Source organism: Bos mutus, chromosome 27 (genome assembly GCF_027580195.1).
Source record: "Bos mutus isolate GX-2022 chromosome 27, NWIPB_WYAK_1.1, whole genome shotgun sequence".
In the NCBI taxonomy this organism is placed as follows: Eukaryota; Metazoa; Chordata; class Mammalia; order Artiodactyla; family Bovidae; genus Bos; species Bos mutus.
Genome location: NC_091643.1, coordinates 3,556,276 through 3,575,209, shown reverse-complemented (window position 1 = coordinate 3,575,209; position 18,934 = coordinate 3,556,276). Strand labels below are relative to the sequence as shown.

Sequence of the window (18,934 nt, the reverse complement as noted above, 5' to 3'; positions counted from 1 at the left end):
TATAAACATAAATAAGAAGGCCCATCTTCTTTCACAATCTGCCCTTCCCCTTCCTTCAGTACTATATACCCACAGGCAGGCAAAGGGACAAATGGATTGGCGGGTAAATGGCGAGAGAGATCCCTAATGTTAATGGTGCTCTTTTTTGGTGGTGATATTATCACCCCTTATTTTCATCTTAGTATTGACACTGTCTAATTTCTCAAAGAACCTGTATTATTCTTATAATCAGAAGACAAAACAAGGCTTTCTCCAAGTTAAAATCTGAAACAACAGAGAAATCACATTCCTGGTGAAAACTACAAAGGAGCAGGGTGCCTGGCGAGCAGACCGTCTCCCCCCGACCTGCCTCGGGAGCGCCCCCCACCGGCCGCGTTCCCCCTGACCTGCCCTGGGAGCGGGGGGCCACCGTCTCCCCCCTGACCTGCCCCAGGAGCGGCCCCCGTGCCCAGCCGCGTCCCCCCTCACCTGCCCCAGGAGCGGGGGGCCACCGTCTCCCCCTGAACTGCCCCGGGAGCACCCCCCGCGCCCAGCCGCGTCCCCCCTGACCTGCCCCGGGAGCGGGGGAGCCACCGTCTCCCCCTGAATTGCCCCGGGAGCGCCCCCCACCAGCCGCGTCCCCCCGACCTGCCCCGGGAGCCGGGGGGCCACCGTCTACCCCTGACCTGCCCCGGGAGCGCAGCCCCTCCTCCCCGCCTCCTCCGCCACGGCCACCTCCTCACCCCTCAAGTCACCCGCACAGCCTGTGAAGCGACCCTCCAGCCGTTCCGGCGCCCCAGGGTAAACACAGGACCCACGTCACAGTGGCTCAGCGCTCACGCCCGGGGGCCCCCCACCGTGGAGTCACACAGCCGCTCTGCTGGGGCTCACAACGTCACTCAGCCCGGGGCTCCCCGTCTCCCGCCTCCCGCCCCTCGGGCCGTCCTCACCTTCCGCTGGGGAGACCTAACACTCCACCCGCACGGTCCCGCTCCACCACCATCCTGCCCACAAAGCCTTCTTCCTTCCCAAGACGCCCATCTACCGCAGGCAGAGCCTCACCGGTTAGAACATAAAGCTTTCTGCGTTGGTTCTGTCTCTCCAAATGGAACCTACAGCCTGTGTCTTCAACCTCGTCTGTCACCCTGAGGGCCTCGCACTCCAGGCCCATTCACTAGATAAAGAAGTTAACGAGTATGGAGCACCTGCAGTTTCACGATTATAGATTTACTGACCTGATGCCAACTCAAACTATTACTAATTACTTATCAAGAGACTCTACAAAACAGTGGCTTATGTGCAAGAGGTTTCCCAGGTGGCGCTAATGGTAAAGAACCCACCTGCCAATGCAGGAGATGCAAGAGACAAAGGTTTGATCCCCGGGTCAGGAAGATCCCCTGGAAGAGGAAATGGCAACCCACTCCGGTATTCCTGCCTGGAGAATCCCATGGGCACAGGAGTCCATGGGGTCGCAAAAGAGTCCAACACGACGAGCGTTGGTCAGAACGCTCGTTGGTAGAGCAGGTCAGAAAAGGTGGCCAAACAATGCTCGTAGATGGCCTAACCACCGACGTCCAACAGGCCCTTCAAGATACACAAAGAACTTACCCTCTCCAGGGATCACTGGTGTGAAGAGTCACTGATTGACAGCTCAGCCAGTAACCAGGGGCCATACTCACATTTCACAGCCCTCCCTGTGTTCAGCACAAGGGCTTTTACACAGCACAAGTCAATGGGAAACTTAAAGTCAGTCACGTCAAAATACTGTCTAATTCTCCACGAATGATTTAAAATAAAGTCAGGGATACCTAAAAATGGCTGGCACTTTTCCACACGTTCCCAGGAAGTGACTGTCTCAGTCCCGAATTCTTACTGGGGGTAATCCCTCTCTTACTGTCCGAGCTGAGATACGTGGGTCAGAAACAACTGCAATGTAACACCAGGTGGCAGAGAAACTGGGAAACCCCGCCGGTGCCTCACGAGCATCAGGAAACGCTGGGACACAGCAGCCACAGCACTCGCTCAGGCAGAGGCTCGCGTCTGCCCTGCGCCGAGGGCATGTGAGGCTCCCACGCACAATCGCTTCCCTTCCCAGGAAGAGGAAACCGAGACCCAGAGAGACAGGTACTTACCGAGCCACACAGGGAACTCAGGAGCAAAGCTGAGTGAGAGCCTACAACTCATAATTCTGATTTTTGTAACAAAAGACAGTAATATCATACATCTTGATACTTACAACACTTTCAAGTAACCCACATGGTATTTTTAATTAAAACTTAGATTTGGATTACCACCACCTACCTGGTGATATACAATCTTGCAAAAAATAAATCCATGAGATATTAAGACTTGTAAAAAAAAATATGAACAAAAGCTAAAGATTAAGAGAGGTAGACACGAGGCCCAGATCTCAACATCCGTTTATCACTATACAGCACTTTTGACTTTTACTGTCATGGCAAAGAAAAAATTCATCATGCAAACATAACAGACCCCTAGTTCAGCATCTTCCCTAAGGCCTTCGTCCCTCTACACAACCGGCCAGAACCTAGGCAACTGCAGCCTTGTCCCCAGGCTGCTCACTGCATTCCAAGTGGCACGACTGGGAACCGGCTTCCTTACCTGCAGAGACCAGGACAACTGCTGTGAACAGACTCATCTCTTCATCACTGAGTTGGAGGGCATTTAGCTTCTCACTGAATTCAAACATAGAGTTTAGCAGATCCCCGGCTCCCATTGAGTGTAAATCATCCACACTATACTTCTTTCCACTTAAAAAGGTGACAGTACGTTCCTTTGCATCAAACAATGATGCAAACCGTACCATTAAAACCTGGAAAAAGAAAAAGACTTAAATGTATATGGGGAAGTTCAATCGTAATATGAGAAAATAATTCAGTATTCAAGTCAGTTAAGGGATAACCTACGTATTTAAAAAAGCTGTAGACGAAAACCTGAGTTTATTTTTACCCAGAACCATTTGCTTAAGGAAAATTCTCCATCAAAGCAATACTCTAGGAAGAGCATAAAAAAAAGAAAATTATAGTCAATATAGTCAATATAGCAAAATAGTCAATGCCTATGGTGCTCTGACACTATTAACAAAGATTCTGAAATGCAGATTCAAAATTAAAGCAGGCCAGAAAACCCCAAATTAAAGCAGGCAATAATGCTAAGAAGTCTGAAACTGGGCCTTGGGCAAGGGTATTAAAGAAAGTCTATTAAGCTATCACGTACATCACACGGTCTCTAAGCCTGAAGTAAAAAGAGCAGTATTTCAATGCAACAACACCTGGAAACATCCAAACACCAAATGCAGACAAGCAAAGATGACCTCTAGTCTATTTCAAGAAACGGTAACACAGAGAGACACAAACTGTTACAGCAGGTGTTGTAGATATCAAGTTATGATGGAAATCCAAACCAAGAGTCACTGCAGACTCGCTCCACCCTAGTCAATGCTAACGACTATGTCCCTTATTTCTCACGTAACCAGAGGAACGCTGAACTAACACCCGCCCTTTGCAGAGCTCCCAAGCAAAGACTTGCTTCATCCAAGGCAGCCCAAGAAAGAGGGAGCCTTCTAAGAAGACAGTGCTAGCTCTGCAGCCAGCTGTCTCCAGACAGATCACAAGGGGAACAGAACACACGTCCTGGACTATGAGATCTGTGTTCTAGTCCTGACTGTCATGAATATACTGGTAACCCAGGAAAGAAGTCTCTTCACCTCTCTGGGCTATAGTTATATAACCTCATAACTGGGTGAACTGAACTTGATCTCTGACATCCCCTTCTGACTTTAAATCTGGAGGTCCACTGATCAACAGTCTGTCTTCCAATGTAGGGGACATGGGTTTGATGCCTGGTCAGGAAACTACGATCCGACATGTCCCGACTAGAGGAACCCACGAGCTGCGACAAAGGCCCAACGCAGCCAAAGACCCTTACGTCTAATGTTTTCCTTTAAACTGAAAATTCTAACCTATAGGTGTTTCCTTGGAATTATATCACAGCTATTTTATTTGTGAAAACATCTTCTTTTCTATTCTAGTCCAAATGGCCCAGAGAACAGAGCCAAAGGCAAGGGGTTTTGTGGGGGGTGCATGTGTGAAAACGGGCGTGAGGAAGAAGGAAATGCGATGAAAGGAAAGTCAGTAGCAGAAGACGTGTCACCAAGCTGGACACCACCTGACATCAAGCACAACCGAGATCTGGGCCGTGTGGGGCCATCCAGGGACATGAAGCTCCCCCCACTTCTTCTGCTGATCAAAGGCTGGGGCCGCCCAACATCAGCTCCCACCCTCCCGTGCACTTCAGGACAAGGCCCACCTGAGCTCCAGGCCAGTTCTGCGCCCTCGCCCACCTCAGCTGCGGCAGGGAAGCCCTGGGCCAACAGATGAGAGGCACCTAGCCAAGCACAGGGAGAGGCTCTGTCTGGGTCCTATTCAAGTTGGCAATAAGAGCTGCCCCAGGCCCAGGAGACAGCATCCCAGAAAGAGAAGCTGGAGTCAAAAGAGCAGCCAAGGATTCTGACGAGGCCAAAAGGATTGTGGTAGTACATATGAAACATCTGCTACATGGACCAAATATTTCACCATCTCTTAAGAGACAAAACCATGATCTGTTTGCCCTTTGGTCTGGTACTGAACCCAGGAAATGCTGGGCTGGGCTTTTGGTAGGAGTCTAACTCCGAAGAACCTGCCAGGTTTACACGTAGAGGCGGTTCCAGGACTTGGAGTTTCTGTGCTGTGAAGCCAGCACGTTTGCGTTTCAAGCCTTGAGTCACGCAGGGTTTACCTTGTCTCTCCCCAAGATCCTGGGATGGTCATGCTTTTGTTGGTAGTTTCAGCCTCTGGACTACAAACACTTGTTGAGAAAAGAATGAAAATAAAATACTACACTGCCCTGTATCAACAACATTCAAGATAAATAAAAACCTACCTCAAAAGTCCCAGCCTTTAAAAGGTTGACCTGGTCATGCTGCGAGAGATCTCTGAACCCAGGAATGCGCTTTGCAAACTCCACCACTTCCTTCACTGCTGGGGTGAAGCTCATGGAAAATTCTTCCCAGATTTCATGCCCCGATTTATGAGGATCTACGTATGGAGACTTACTCATCGGACAAACCTAATATGCACAAAACAGAAGAAATCTTCGATTATGAGAGGTGGGAAAGGAACTTCAAAGGTAGCGTATCAGTCAGTGGAAACCCCAACAGGAAAATACTCTCCGACACATAGAATCTACTGATATTAGCTAGCACTTTCTCTACTGGCTGCTCCCCTTGTGACACAAAGGCTCAGAGCAGCCTAATTTAAACAGCAGTCAACTTATCGTAAAAGAAGTAGACTAAGCAAAAAGTTCATCTGTTACAAGCTGGTTCAAAACCCTGGTGCACAATCTATAGAAACATAAAGTAGCTGAGCGGCTGGGGCTGGGGCAGGGGCTGTTTGCCAACAGGCACAAGGGATGGTTTTGGGGGTGATGGGGACGTTTTAACACTGGATTATGGCAATGGTGCGTAACTAAAATTACTAAAAAGTACTGAGACTGGATACTTGCCTGTTGCACAGGTTTGAGAGTGTACTTTGTAACACTACTATTGTCTTACACTGGTTTTACAATTGCCAAGCAAAGTCACACATATGCACTTGACTCTCAGGCCTGTTACTTAGTTATGGCAGACATATAATTACCATCTCTTAGATAAGGAAATGGGACTTTAAGAGGGTTAGTGATCCATCCAAATACAGCTAGAAGTCAAGGCCTAGAGCCCAACCCCACACTTAGTATTTCAAAACTCACTGTTTCCTAAATAGGCAAAATTACATTGCTGTAATTTCAGAGAAGAAAAGATCTGAGATGCTTCATTTTTAAAAAAGAGGTCACTGACCACTTATTTCATATATAATGGTGTGACCACTGGCCTCCACTTGTTCAGTGAGGACCCAACGGCTGGACACACAGGTGCACCTTCTAAATGAGGATGGGGAGGCAAGAGGAGGAGGCCAGAGGAGGGACCGGCACGCCATGCAGACACGACAGGCAGACACGCTAACAAAATCAGCCTTCACGTGTCAACTAAACCCAGGAGATTCAGAGATGGGACGGCTCCATAACCATGGAGAACATCACAAATGAGAACTTAAACCTTTACATATTTTCCCCTCCTTACGGCAGTCACTAAGCCTAAGGAAAATAAGGTTACCTTCCAGATCCACGGACTCAAAAACTTCAAGGGACCAAAACAAACACACATTTAACGTTAGGATTGGGGTAATTGAGTCAACTATTTTGAAAATGAAAAAAGAAGATCTGAATTACCCAGCTGTAGAAAACACCAAGCACTGTCAAAGGACCTGATGGTGTAAACAGAGCCTTGGGACCGCTGCTCTGGATGAAAGTCTGGCTGAGCATAAACAGCGTGCTTTCACACAGACTGCTGGATTTGATGAGACAATTAAATGACGTTAACACTGACTCATCCCACAGGATGAAGTCTAAGAAAATTCTTAGAAACCAGCGGATTATCTTAAACTATTCCGAAGTCTTCAAACCATGAAACATCCATGCTCTATATCCAAAGACCTTTTTATATCATGATGGTTGAAGAAGACACTTTCCATCCCAATCAAGGAATTACTGACTGTGGCAAGCTAAAGGATCAGTCCCTTGAGGAAATCCCAACGCTAGTAAGGCCAAAACTAACTTGAATGCCTACATTTTGAAAGGGTTTTCTAAGAATTAAAGGATCAATTCTTCAAACCCATATTTTACATAAAATTCTAATTTTGATCATAGTATCAATCAAATAACATGCGTGTGTACCTAGCTCTGTGTGCAATCAGGTCATTCCACAAATGCTGTTTATTCAAAATATTTGATCTAAAATACCACGCAAAAGGGCTTCTAATAAATCTCCTAGCCCTCCTGACCCTCACCCCCTGCCTCTGAAGTTGGAATGGCCTCCAAATAAAAAGCAAGCCTTCAGTTTTCCTGGACACAAAGTGAGCAAAAAACATGATTTCACTATACCAGGTGCATCCTCGCTCCAGTGTTGCACAGGAAACCGTTCTTGTTCTCGTTCTGAGAAAAGCCATCTATGGAAACTCTATCGCACACTCGTTGAGTATAAGCGCCGGAGAAGCTCACGCAGTGTCCGCCCGCGACACAGACGGCGTGCCCGCCGGGGTAGTGCACGCCGCTCCGGCCCTTGTAGTGTCCGCCGAGGTGCTGCGCGCTGTCCGCACAGGGGAAGCGGCCGTGCGGGCCGCCCACACAGCGCTCGTGGTTCACGCTGTACTGCTCCAGGCTCTTAGGGAGCCGCTCTCGCGGCAGCGCCGCGGTCTCCGCTGAGCTCTCGCGCGGCTCCTGATTATACATGAAGGTGTCCTTGTGCGCTCTGGTTACCATGCCGATCACTTCCTCCTTCGCAAAATCGGAGGAGGAGGGAGAAGAGCTTTTGCTGCTGTCTGACTCCAGCTGGGGTTTGGGTCGCGGTTGTTCCTGGGCTGGCAAGGCGATCTGCTCGTGGTGGTCTGCTAAAGGGTCACTGTGCAGACGACCACTGAGCTGGCTGTCCATCATGGTCCTCATCGCACTCTGCATCTCGATCAGCATCCGCTGTTTCTCACGCTTAGGAATACGCCCAAACCGAACAGCTATTGCAGAAAAAGATATTCAATATCTACATGTTAAAGAAGACCCGTTTATTCCAAAGAGTAACACAGAATTGGCTGACAGCTACAGCTTCTGATCACACAAGAATGCCCACTTGAGTCTGGCCAAAAATCACTCTAAACTTGCCGGTTACGTTTTGAGGTACCACAGGAAGCAGGAGTGGGGAGAGAAAATTTTCACTTTTCTCTCAAAATAAAGCTAAAGAGAAGACTTCTTGGGTATTTTATAAGCAAAGTCTAAGAAAGAAATCTGAAATTAACTAATGAAAATCAGTTTGAAACAAACCAGCACTACTACACAGCACCTTACTAATAAGGCTGAAGGCTGTGTCCTCAGGGAGGTATTCGGCTACCCACATCCATCAACGCTCGATGGATAGGTACAATCACTTCCTGACCTCTGTCCGTTCACTTCTGTAACCTTATCCTCAAGACCCAGCTATTAAGTGATCACCGACCCAACTATTAAGTGATCACCTTTTCCAACTTAAGAGAAAATCTTAAAAGGAAGAAAAAAATCACAGTCGATAGAAACGTAGTTATTGGAAAATAAACTGGCTGGATTTTAATTAAAATCAATGAAACAAAAATAAAAGCTTTAGTCTCAGAATGAGTCCTGTCTCCAACATTCCTATCCCTGAGGGAAAGAAAAGCTTCTTTCTATTCTAGTATTTATACACAGATAATAAAAATTCAATACATCCACCCAGCAAGGGAGTCTCACTGCTCCAACTGCAGCCTCTTACCCTATCGCAACCACAGACATAACTTTATCCTTTTGCACACTCTACCTTCGCTCCCCTCTGCACGACTGATGGCCATTTTTACTCTTGTGGAAATCACAATATCCATCAAGTTTGGATTAGTATTTCTAGAGCCATAAAAAAAAAATTTTTTTTTAAGAAACTGAAAACATAGAACATCAATTGTTGAAACCTGTCATTCAAGAACCTACTTATTACAACACTATTTCTGTGTCAGTAGATACTAGCTAGAGTAACCTAAGGGACTGCTTAAATCACCCTTCCCTAGATAAATACAAGGCTCATTCTTAGCAGTTCTCAATGAACTCCTACTCTGACCCCTCTGAAAGCCTCACAGTCCTCGGTTAGGTTACTTGGAAAAGAATGAGACTCCCCAAGCACTACAGAAGAGTCAGGTCCCAGTGAGGCTGTCCACACACGACACTAAGGTCCTGCCAGTCACCACCACTTCTGCTTCCCACAGGCTTCTGCTTCCCTGGCGCACGCCAGGACCGAGCAACCACCTCCACACCAGGCCACAACGTGTCTTTCAATTCTGCATCACCTTTGAAAGTACAATCGGTGCCGAAAAGCACGGTGTCATCTCAGGACTGAGAAGTCACAGAGCTAGTTCACAGTGGGAGAAATGGGTTCCTCAGAACGACTAAGAAAGAAATCAGGGGGAAAAGCCAAGAACTCCTATATCAAGAAAAACTGCACCTTTATTTTTTGAAAAAGAAAAAGTATTCAAATCACACAGAGGAAAAGTGGGTCTTTTCACAGGAAGAAACAAAAAAAGAAGTGAGTCAAAAGCTGTTTCTGAGATGATGATGCTAAAATTTGACTTGAATCAATTTGGCATCCTGTAAGACAACAAAATGTGTTTTTGAAAATCCATTTCACCCTGAGCACAAGGGGGCCTTTGGCAATTGACTCCCCACTCTGGCTCATGCTGAGGAATAAAGCCAAGCCCCATAGGCTTTAAGAAGAGCACTCTAAATTGGGGACATACCATCTCTTGACATTCCGACAGACAGACACTTTTTGAAGCGACACTGCTGGCATCTGTTCCTATTCATTCTCATTATAGAGCAGTTTTCATTCTTCAGGCACTTCTTATACTGAATGTTTTGCTGAATGCTTCTCCGGAAAAAACCCTAAGAACAAAGGAAGATGTAGGGATCCGATTAAAAACATCCAGGGGAACTCCTTCTAAGCGTCCCCCACACCTAATTAGCCAGTACGCTACCGGGGACCCGAGAAGTCATCTGGCTGAGAGCAGGGGAGAGATAACATTGGCACTCAGACCATCGCTGAGCTCTCTGGTACCCGCGAGCGCCTGCCGGCCACGCAGAGCCCTTTCCCCCTTCCCTCTGAGAGTCTCAGTGCTGCCAAAGCCCCCGTGTCCTACGCTCTGTTCACCTGTTACCAGCTGGGCCTGCAGCCACGCTTTCCAGCTCATACTGGAGTCACTTACAAATTCCCAAACTCTTGCAATATGAAGGACATCCTCAACAAGATGACAGAGAACGGTGTTCCATACTGCAATTCCCTCGCTCGATCTAAGGATCACGTTAGGAGAACTTGGTCTTTCCTGGATTATCCTCTGCTGACACCTCCTTATACATTCCAGATGTCCCAGTTACTTATCAGCTACAGGTTAAGTGTCATACACACACCCACAGCTCCCAGCTGGATGATCGCACACAGCTGCCCGTACTTACTACACAAACAATTCAAGTTCATGCTCTGTGAGTGGTCTGCAAAGACCTCCACTTGACTTTTTCAGGAAAATCAAAATCACCAAAATCATTTTAAACTGCAGTTTCCTTGACTGTCATAACTAACCACATTATTAGATGAATCTGTGTTAGTGATTGTGGGATATAACATTTTTACACTTTGTTACTGTAATACTATACTTGGGCACTATGATATGTGAGCTAGATCTTTAAGAGTAATTATGTGTGGCATTTATCAAGAATATGCACTTAGGTTCATTTGCTTGTGCTTTGGTTTCTCTAGCTATAAACATAGTTATTTTATATCTTTTGTAAAAAGAAAAAAAAAAGAAAAACTATTTATAGAATTTTTAAAACAATGAAAAAGTGCTATTTCTGAATAAAATACAGTAGTCCTGTGGAGTGATGGAGCCATAAAGAGCACAGCTCATTCGGAGCCGCCCTAGGAAGTGCTTCCCCTTCACGTACAGGTGTTGTTTCGCTCACCCACCACATCCCGCCAAACCGGGTCCCTGCTTCTGCCCCTCAGTCAGAGAAGAGCGCGAGCACAAGTCTTGGCCACATTAGTTTTAGACGCTCAGGAGGAAGGACCAGATGAGAAGAGAGGCTCCCTAGATGTGAGCAGGAAGTACAGACTTCTCACTTGGAACTACCTGACTCAGGAATACTCAAAGCAACTTACAAATGAGCTTACCCAGGGCTCAATTTATACTTGAGACTCTTTCACTTACTTGGCATTGCTTCCGAAGGTATCACATTTTTACAAGCGTCTAGGAACTGCTCCCCGTTCCCAGCACCTGACAGGTCAGAGTGTCAAAGGACCTGATGAGATCTGCTCCAAGCCTGGTTCCTCTCAGTCTCCAGAAGGCAGCAGCCCCGCCCACATACTCCCTGCCCTCCTCTGCCACCCAGGACACTGCCTGACACGTCAGTGAGTGAACACTTCACACCAGACTCAAGTTTGAGATAACACATTTATTTTGATCAAAATCTTAAAGGAAAAAGAAATACTACATATATTTAAAATGTAGTTTTAAAATATGCTTTTCAAAATGAGTTATGTTTGTACACGACATAAAATGCTTAAAACTTTAAGGAGCAGCTGACTTCTCTTCCTCCCGGATCATCAACCATGTAATTTCTTTAATCCCAGAATCGGCAGCTTAAACAAACGAAAGCATGCATTACCTTACAGCCTTCACAAGCATGAACGCCGTAGTGGAATCCTGAGGCCACGTCCCCACAGACTTTACACAGGAGAACCATGCCACTGAATTCTGAAGCACAAATAGACACAAAAGTGAAAAGCTGGAAGAAAAGCTAAAACTGTTTCTTTCCAATGGAGTACTGTATTTTGTTTAACTTGTAAATACTTTAAAAAACATACAGATATGTACTGTCAGAGAAAAATCTTTACACCAAATTGACGAATCAAAAGAAATCATGCCTTATGGCACTGCCAAAACTGAAGATCCGGGACAGACACTGAAATTCTGTAAATCTAGAATTATTCTATATCAGATATGCAACCAGAACTAAGAAACCAATTCTGTGGGGTAAGAGTAAAGAAATCAGTGCCAGGGGCATCAAGCAACAGAAGGTGCGAAGTGGGGTCTCCACAGGCCGCTTTGCAAACAGTCCAACCCACCTTCGGGCAGAGCCAGGTGCCAGCCCTTCCTGACCCTGTCCTGAGCCAGCCGATGACCTCTGCACTCACTCAGGAATCCACATTCCCACTATTCTGTGGGATATTCCAATCCTCCAAACGTTCCTAGTGCCAGCTTCGTGAAAGCAAACTCCTTTCCCTGAGTGAGTGCTCCACTCCAGAAACCAGACTCAGCAGGAGGAGTGCAGAAGAAAGACAACCACAAAAGGTTAAGAGGGCGCCCGAGAGGAAACACGGGCAGATACACCACCTCACCACAGAGAACCGATTAAGACAGGCCCTAGGCTGTGGTCATCACTGATTTCTGAATAATTACTGAACTATAATTACCCAGAAGGGGATGAAAAATATACCCAGAAATAAAATGGCCCCACCAAATGAACAAGTGATAAAGTAAGCCCTGCCTGCAATTAGCGGCATCGACTGTCAAGAACTAGACAACTCACTTGTCACTCCACTGTGACTCTTTGTCACCCCAGGGGCGCTCGATTTGCTGGTTTTCATAGAACAATCTATTCGATCATTCTTCAGGATGCCTTCAATACTGGAGAGATCGCCATTTTTGGGGTTCCCATTGCTATCGGAATGAGTGCTGTTTGGAGAAGACGGGACAGAAGAGGACGCGGACTGGAAGCTATTCTCGGAGCCCTCACTGTGACAAGAGGCAGGGCTGGACGCCGAGCTGGAAGAGCTGATGTAGGCAATCACACCTCCTGGAGCAGAGGGGGGAAACCAGGTAATTAGACACATGGTAACGCATATTTTCTATTTTCGCAAATCTCAACAGTAAAGTCACTAACTCTGGAAAACAGATTAATGATCAAAATTACCGCAAAAGGGAAAAGTAGCTTATTTTCTTCCCTATTTCCTACTATTCCTGCTTCCACAAAGTTCAAAGCTATAAAATTCCCACTGGTTTACAAAGTGGGCAGGCTCTCACTGGCTCTGTTATTCTCAGCATGTACTGATCTGAACTTAAAAGCTTTCATTTTCCAAACTACCCCTAAAAGGGGATGGAAGACCTTCCTGAGCGACAACAAAGCCAGTCGTCACGTCTCCTGGGCCATGAGGAAATCTGGTTCTGGTCCCTCTCTGCCTCCTTCTCTATCCCTTTACACGGCACCGTCCCAGAACAATGGGCTCATCACTCACCCACCCCACTCCCCAGCATCTGGCTAAAACACAGGTCAGTCAAGCACAGATGTAACATTTGGAACTCTGGATAAAGCAATCTATCCGGAAACACAAAGCCTTTCACAGCTGTTCCTCTCACAGTCTTTGTGTTCTGATGCTCCCCAAAGACCCCACGACTACAAACTGAACCCCAGTTCCGCACCTGCCTTCTCCCTACTCCTGCCATCGGACTTGCAGACACACTCCTCTCCAAAGCAGCTCTTGAGAAACCCAGACGCACCACTTGTTCTCCTGACTCACTGTTTACAGTGAGTGTCAAAGAGGCTAAAAGGCGGAAGGCATGCTCTGAGCTAACTCTCCCTTCACAGAGCTACCTTCAGAACACTCTTCACCACTTCATTACGATAAACCCCACAACTCCCCCTGAAACTGGCCATGACCTCTTAACAGACTGCGAACCTTCCAGCTTAAGAAACAGCACTTAAAATGACTCTCAGGGTGTAATTTCAAACTTCTTCCCTGAAAGTGATAAAATGCTGCAAGAGTGGCCTCATGGCCAGAAGTATTGTTTTTCCAAATCCCAGGCCAAACAAGTAATTTTCATCTTCTCTGCCAAGGCCTCCTGTGGTTTCTTTTCTTCTCTCCTCCATCATCAGCCAACATTTATTGGCTTTTTTCAATGTGCATCACATACAAACGTTAATTATCTCTCTTCCATCACTGTCTTGAACTCTTATTTAAACCTACTGTTTACCTGTTTCCATCTACTTCTCAACAAGAAGGATTACAAGCACCCAGGTACAGAGTGTCCTTTAAGTCTCTATACATGCTTTACGGATATAAGTCTGACATAAATTGTTTCTTTCTTTTTCTGGCTGTGCCATGTGGCATGTGGGATATTAGTTCCCCGACCAGGGATCAAACTGGTGCCCCCTGCAGTGGAAGCACGGAATCCTAACCACTGGACCGCCAGGGAAGTTCCAAGACATAAATTATTTCTAATATCTACTTTTCTGCCTTTGTAAAGCCCACATCTAATATCATGGACAGATCCAAAACAGTATAAAGTATCACTGCTGCTGTTGTTGTTGAGTTGCTAAGTCGCATTTGATTCTTTTGAGACCCCATGGCAGTAACAAGTAAAACAGACATTTCTGAGAATAACCTGAGATGACTATTCTGAATTGGAGGATTTTACAGGTTCCCAAAGTAACAACTGCAATTTAAGCACTCACTCTGAAATAAACGCTTTGTCTGCTAAAGGGAAAAGCCTCCCCAGTCTTTTTTTTAAATAACAGCCAGACTTTATAGGTCATTCAAGTGTATACACACACACACACACACACACACACACACACACACACAGAGCAAAATGCTAAGGCCAAATCAATTCCAAAGAACAGAAAGTCATTTCCACTTACAGAGAAGGGAAAAAAAGGCAGAGGGATAAGTCACTTTTAGTCTGTCATGATGACGTTAGGAACCAGACTTGTATTTAAGTACCAATTACACAAATCCAGACTCGGAAGCCCCTAGAAGTAGAGCCACAACCACAGTGCTCTGTTTATAACCCAGAAAAGAAGAACAGGTGCCAACTGTGCCATGAGAAACACAACAGTGTTCATCACACACAAACTTAAAATGCACAATGCAGCTAAAGGCACTTGAGTCTTTTTAATCGTCTTGCTTGTTCATCTTTGAAATTTATTTTTTATCGAATATAGTTGATTTACAATGTTGTGTAAATTTCTGCTATACAGCAAAGTGACTCAGTTACACACACACACACACATCCTTTTTCAAATTCTTTTCCATCATGGTTTACCCCAGGATACTGAATATAGTTCCGTGTGCTACACAGGAGGACCTTGTTGTTTATCTGCACTTGAGTCTTAAAAAGACAAAAATACAACGTGGATAGTTCCATCCACTTTTCCATTCCAGAAGCATACGCCTGACATCGGCACTGAAGCTGGAGGTGTGAATCCGCTTTTCCTAAAGTCTGACCCACTTCCAGATGCCCTTAACCTGTGCTTCCCACCTGCCCAGAGTGAAGCCCGGGCTTTAGGATTAATACCTGTCCTGCAACCTGGTCCCTACCCACACACACCAGTCACTCTCAAAGCGTGGTCCTGCACCAGTGGCTTCAGCATCGCCTGGAACTCGGCTAGAAATGCAAGTTCTCAGGCCTCACTCTTCCGATGCACAGTGAAGTCTGAGAGTCACTGTCACAAGTCAATGACTTCATCTGTGCTCAATGGGAGAAAAAGCAACCAAGGGTAATCTTAGTAACAGTAATTTTATCTAACCACTGATTTTAAAATCTGAAGACTCTTCAATACTCCAAACACAAGAAAGAGTCCTAACTTTGAGTTTATTCTCACTATCCAAAGAGATTATGCGAAATACGCATCGTCAGAACCGCCCCTAGTGTTTTTCTCAAAACACACATTTCCAAGACCCTGGCCCGACTGGAGAAGGCACCCTCAGGAATGAACTTTCTTTTGGCTGTGCTGCACTCGAGCTTTCTCTAGTTGCGGCGAGCAGGGTCTACTCTTGGTTGCAGTGTGTGGGTTTCTCATTTCAGTGGCTTTTCTTGCACAGGCTCAGGGGCACCTGGGCTCAGAACACAGGCTCAGCAGTCGTAGCTCATGGGCTCAGTTGCTCCCTGCCAAGGCAAGTTCTTAGCCACTGGGCCACCCAGAAGTCCAGGAAGGAGCATTTTGAACAAGCTCTCAAGGCAAGTCTTTGCAGGCAGAAGTTTAAGAATGGTTACAATTAGTAAATTCAAGCACAAATTGGCCTGTAATTTTCAAGGCTGATCTTCTCACTAACTGCCTGAATATCCCTAACATACTGTGAATCCAAAGAAAAATGATTTCAACCTTGAAGTCTCTCAAATGTCATGTTGCTAGGTAAAATCACCACTGCTTTCATAAAATTTGAGAGATTTGAAGATCACATGAGAAACCCCAGGTGGTAGCAACGGATATTTTTTTCATCTTTATCCCCACTGAGAATGGATACAAAGAAAAAGATTATCCTTAGTCCTCACCAAATCCCCAGAGGAAGCTCTCACAGCTATTTATCTTTTCTAAAGGACTACTTTAGGTAGTGGGAGACTTCCCTAGTGGCTCAGGGGTAAAGAATCCGCCTGCCAATGCCGGAGACATGGGTTCAATCCCTGGGTCAGGAAGATCCCCTGGAGAAGGAAATGGCAACCTACTCCAGTATTCTTGCCTGGGAAATCCCATGGACAGGGGAACCTGGTGAGTTATAGTTCCTGGGGTCGCAAAAGAGTCAGACATGACTTAGAGACTACACTACTACTTTAGGTAGCAAATTCACTAATGTCTCAAGAGGATAAAAGGTCAGGAAGTTAGACCTTTCCAGGGCCAGGATTTCAGTCAGCCATTTACATCCCCAAGTTCTTCTGAGTGGAGATCTGAGCTGTTCTGATGGCTTGAGAAGTGTTTTAAACCTGACTGGGCAATGGAAGGTACTAACTACTCAAAACACACCTTCCTTTGCAAAAGTTCCAAAATCAAACCCAAGAAAAATTACTGCGCTATTATCAATTCAGTTAAGACCCAACTCCTGTCTTTTAGGGAATCAATAATAATTTACAACCAGCAATTGTGCCAGGAACCATGGAATCAAAGATGACCCATCAAGGAGCAGGTACATTCTCTAAGCAAGACCTTCAACACTGACGTAGTTGTCTTAGCATCAACCAGACATCATGCTACCAACCTGATGATTAGCAACCCAAGAAGGTTAAAATTTAATTTCTTAGAAGGTAAGACATACATCTAGCAGTTCCTCAATCCAATGAAGAAGGGAAGTGAAGATTACAAGTTAGCAAGAATACTGAAAATAAGGAGTTCCCTGGAAGTCCAGTAGTTAAGAATCCACCAATTCAGGGGATACTGGTTCAATCCCCAGTCTGGGGAGAATCCACCTGTCGCAGAGTAACGAAGCCCGTGTGCATAACCACTAAGCCCATGCACCACAGCAAGAGAAGCCACCACAATGAGAAGTTCAAGCACCGCAGCCAACAGTAACTCCCACTTGCCACAACTGGAGAAAGTCCATGCAAAAGCAAGAAAAACATAGCCTGGCCAAAAGTAAGTGAAATGTCGAGAATAAAATGACACATTTCACACCACGTTTAGTCCTCATAAGAACCCTATAAAATTAACTTCCATTATCCCACTCTACAGAAGAGGAGGTCAGAGAGGTTAATACAGCTACCAAGCGGCAGGGCCAGGGTTGAACGTCAATTCCAAAGCACAGATTATTATCTCTTACTGAGAAGTCCTCAGCATACAAGTCACTTTCAATCTCTCTAAACCTGAGTCATCTTCTATTAACATAAAATGGGAATATCTGCCAGAGTTAGTATAAGATTGAAATGAAATGATGTTCATAAAAGGGAACTATTAAAATAAGTGCCTTTTTACAGAGAGTTTTTAACGAAAATGCAAGAAAGGTAAAATCCCTGAACCAGCAAGTCCTAACACCTCCAAAAACAGGCAGCATATACTTCTCAGATGCCTCAAGCTAAAATTAGCTGAGGCTGAGTTGTCTCTATTTTTAGTTGAAAAGAATCCTGGAGTTGGGCCAGGTTCCCAGGCTAGGGCTTACCTAGTGGTCAGTTTCAGACAATCCCGAAGTCAACATCCAACTCTGTACCGCTGGGAGGCACTTGCTGTCCTCACACAGCCTGGGCTTTTCTCACCCGGATTCCAGGCTGGCCCAACATTACCACCACCCAACTCCCTCTGCCCACCATCCTGGAAAATACACGCTTGAGATCAAGTCATGACTGGACTTTTTTTTTGCCTTGTGACTTAGAACAAAACATGTTTACTCAAGAAGCTTTATGAGTTTTCTCATTTTAAAAGCAGGTTTTCAATACCTTCTACTCACGGTATGACACAGTGGACCTAACGAAGCCCTAAACTTCTGGTTGGGTCCCACTGTCAGGGCTCTGGAGAGCAAGATGGCGCCCTCCCTAGAGCACTTCACAGACCTGGGGAGACAACCCTGTCCACCTTTCGTTCCAACACAACGTGAGCCACAGTTCACACAAGGTACTGAGAGTACAAGGGTGCCGAAGAAGCCAAGGATCAAGAGCGAAGGGAACAGACAATACGCGGAGTTTTAAAGAATGTGAAAGCGATCAAATGATGTTCCACGTAAGAGACTACTTAAGAAAACAAAAACAAATAGGTCTTATTTTGACAAACACAGTTCTTGTCTCCAAGTAAATTGCTGGAAAGGTGGGGAGGGGACAAGAGTAATCTAGAGCCTGGGAGTAAAACCCTGTGGACCAGCAACAAGATTAAAGAAGAGCAATGATGAAACTGGGCGGCTCTGCTGACCCTTGTACCATGCAAACTGCGGGCATCTACTCAGTGTCCCCTCACCCCCAAAGGCAGGACCCCAAGCCTCGCACGCACCTTTATGAGGGCCGGGGCTTCAACCCCAACTGTGACTACAGCACAGCCATTGGTTTGTGCTCCGAGGGGACTTCACAGACCTGCCCCTAAGGGTAAGTTATTCACTTCGTGGAACTTAGACCCTCCCCTTCGACAGTGACAGCATTAAGGGGAGGCTCAAAGTAGTAACACATGTACAGGGCCCATATAGAACACATAAATGCTCCACAGATACTGGTGATCATTATTTCACCATCATTATCCTGGGAGAGTTGGATCCCAATAGTTCAAACAAATCTAAACCTATCCATTCTTTGTCCTTCAATTCTGAATGTCATGTGGACCCAGATTTCTCTGCAGGTTCTTATTTCCAGGCCACCTTATGAATTCCTCAACTCCACTGTCTAGTCAGGCAACTTCCTTCTTCACTTAGAATTCTTCCCATTATCTTACTGTTTGTCTCTCCAAGTGAGAACAGAATGGTAGTATGCAGTTACCTTTACAGTAAAAACATCAAGCAGAATGGTATTTAAAGAACTTCAGTCAA

General features: G+C 45.8%; 1 protein-coding gene across 1 annotated transcript in view; it reads right to left on the bottom strand.

The window, feature by feature from the left end:
- NR1D2 (nuclear receptor subfamily 1 group D member 2) overlaps positions 1-18,934 on the bottom strand; it is a 28,613-nt gene that overhangs the window by 7,276 nt on the left and 2,403 nt on the right. The window contains exons 2-7 of the mRNA XM_070364323.1: positions 12,256-12,522; positions 11,332-11,420; positions 9,414-9,558; positions 7,015-7,640; positions 4,921-5,106; positions 2,602-2,812 (exon numbers count right to left, since the gene is read on the bottom strand). Of these exons, the coding sequence (XP_070220424.1) occupies positions 2,602-2,812; positions 4,921-5,106; positions 7,015-7,640; positions 9,414-9,558; positions 11,332-11,420; positions 12,256-12,522 (1,524 nt within the window). The remainder of the gene's footprint in view (positions 1-2,601; positions 2,813-4,920; positions 5,107-7,014; positions 7,641-9,413; positions 9,559-11,331; positions 11,421-12,255; positions 12,523-18,934) is intronic.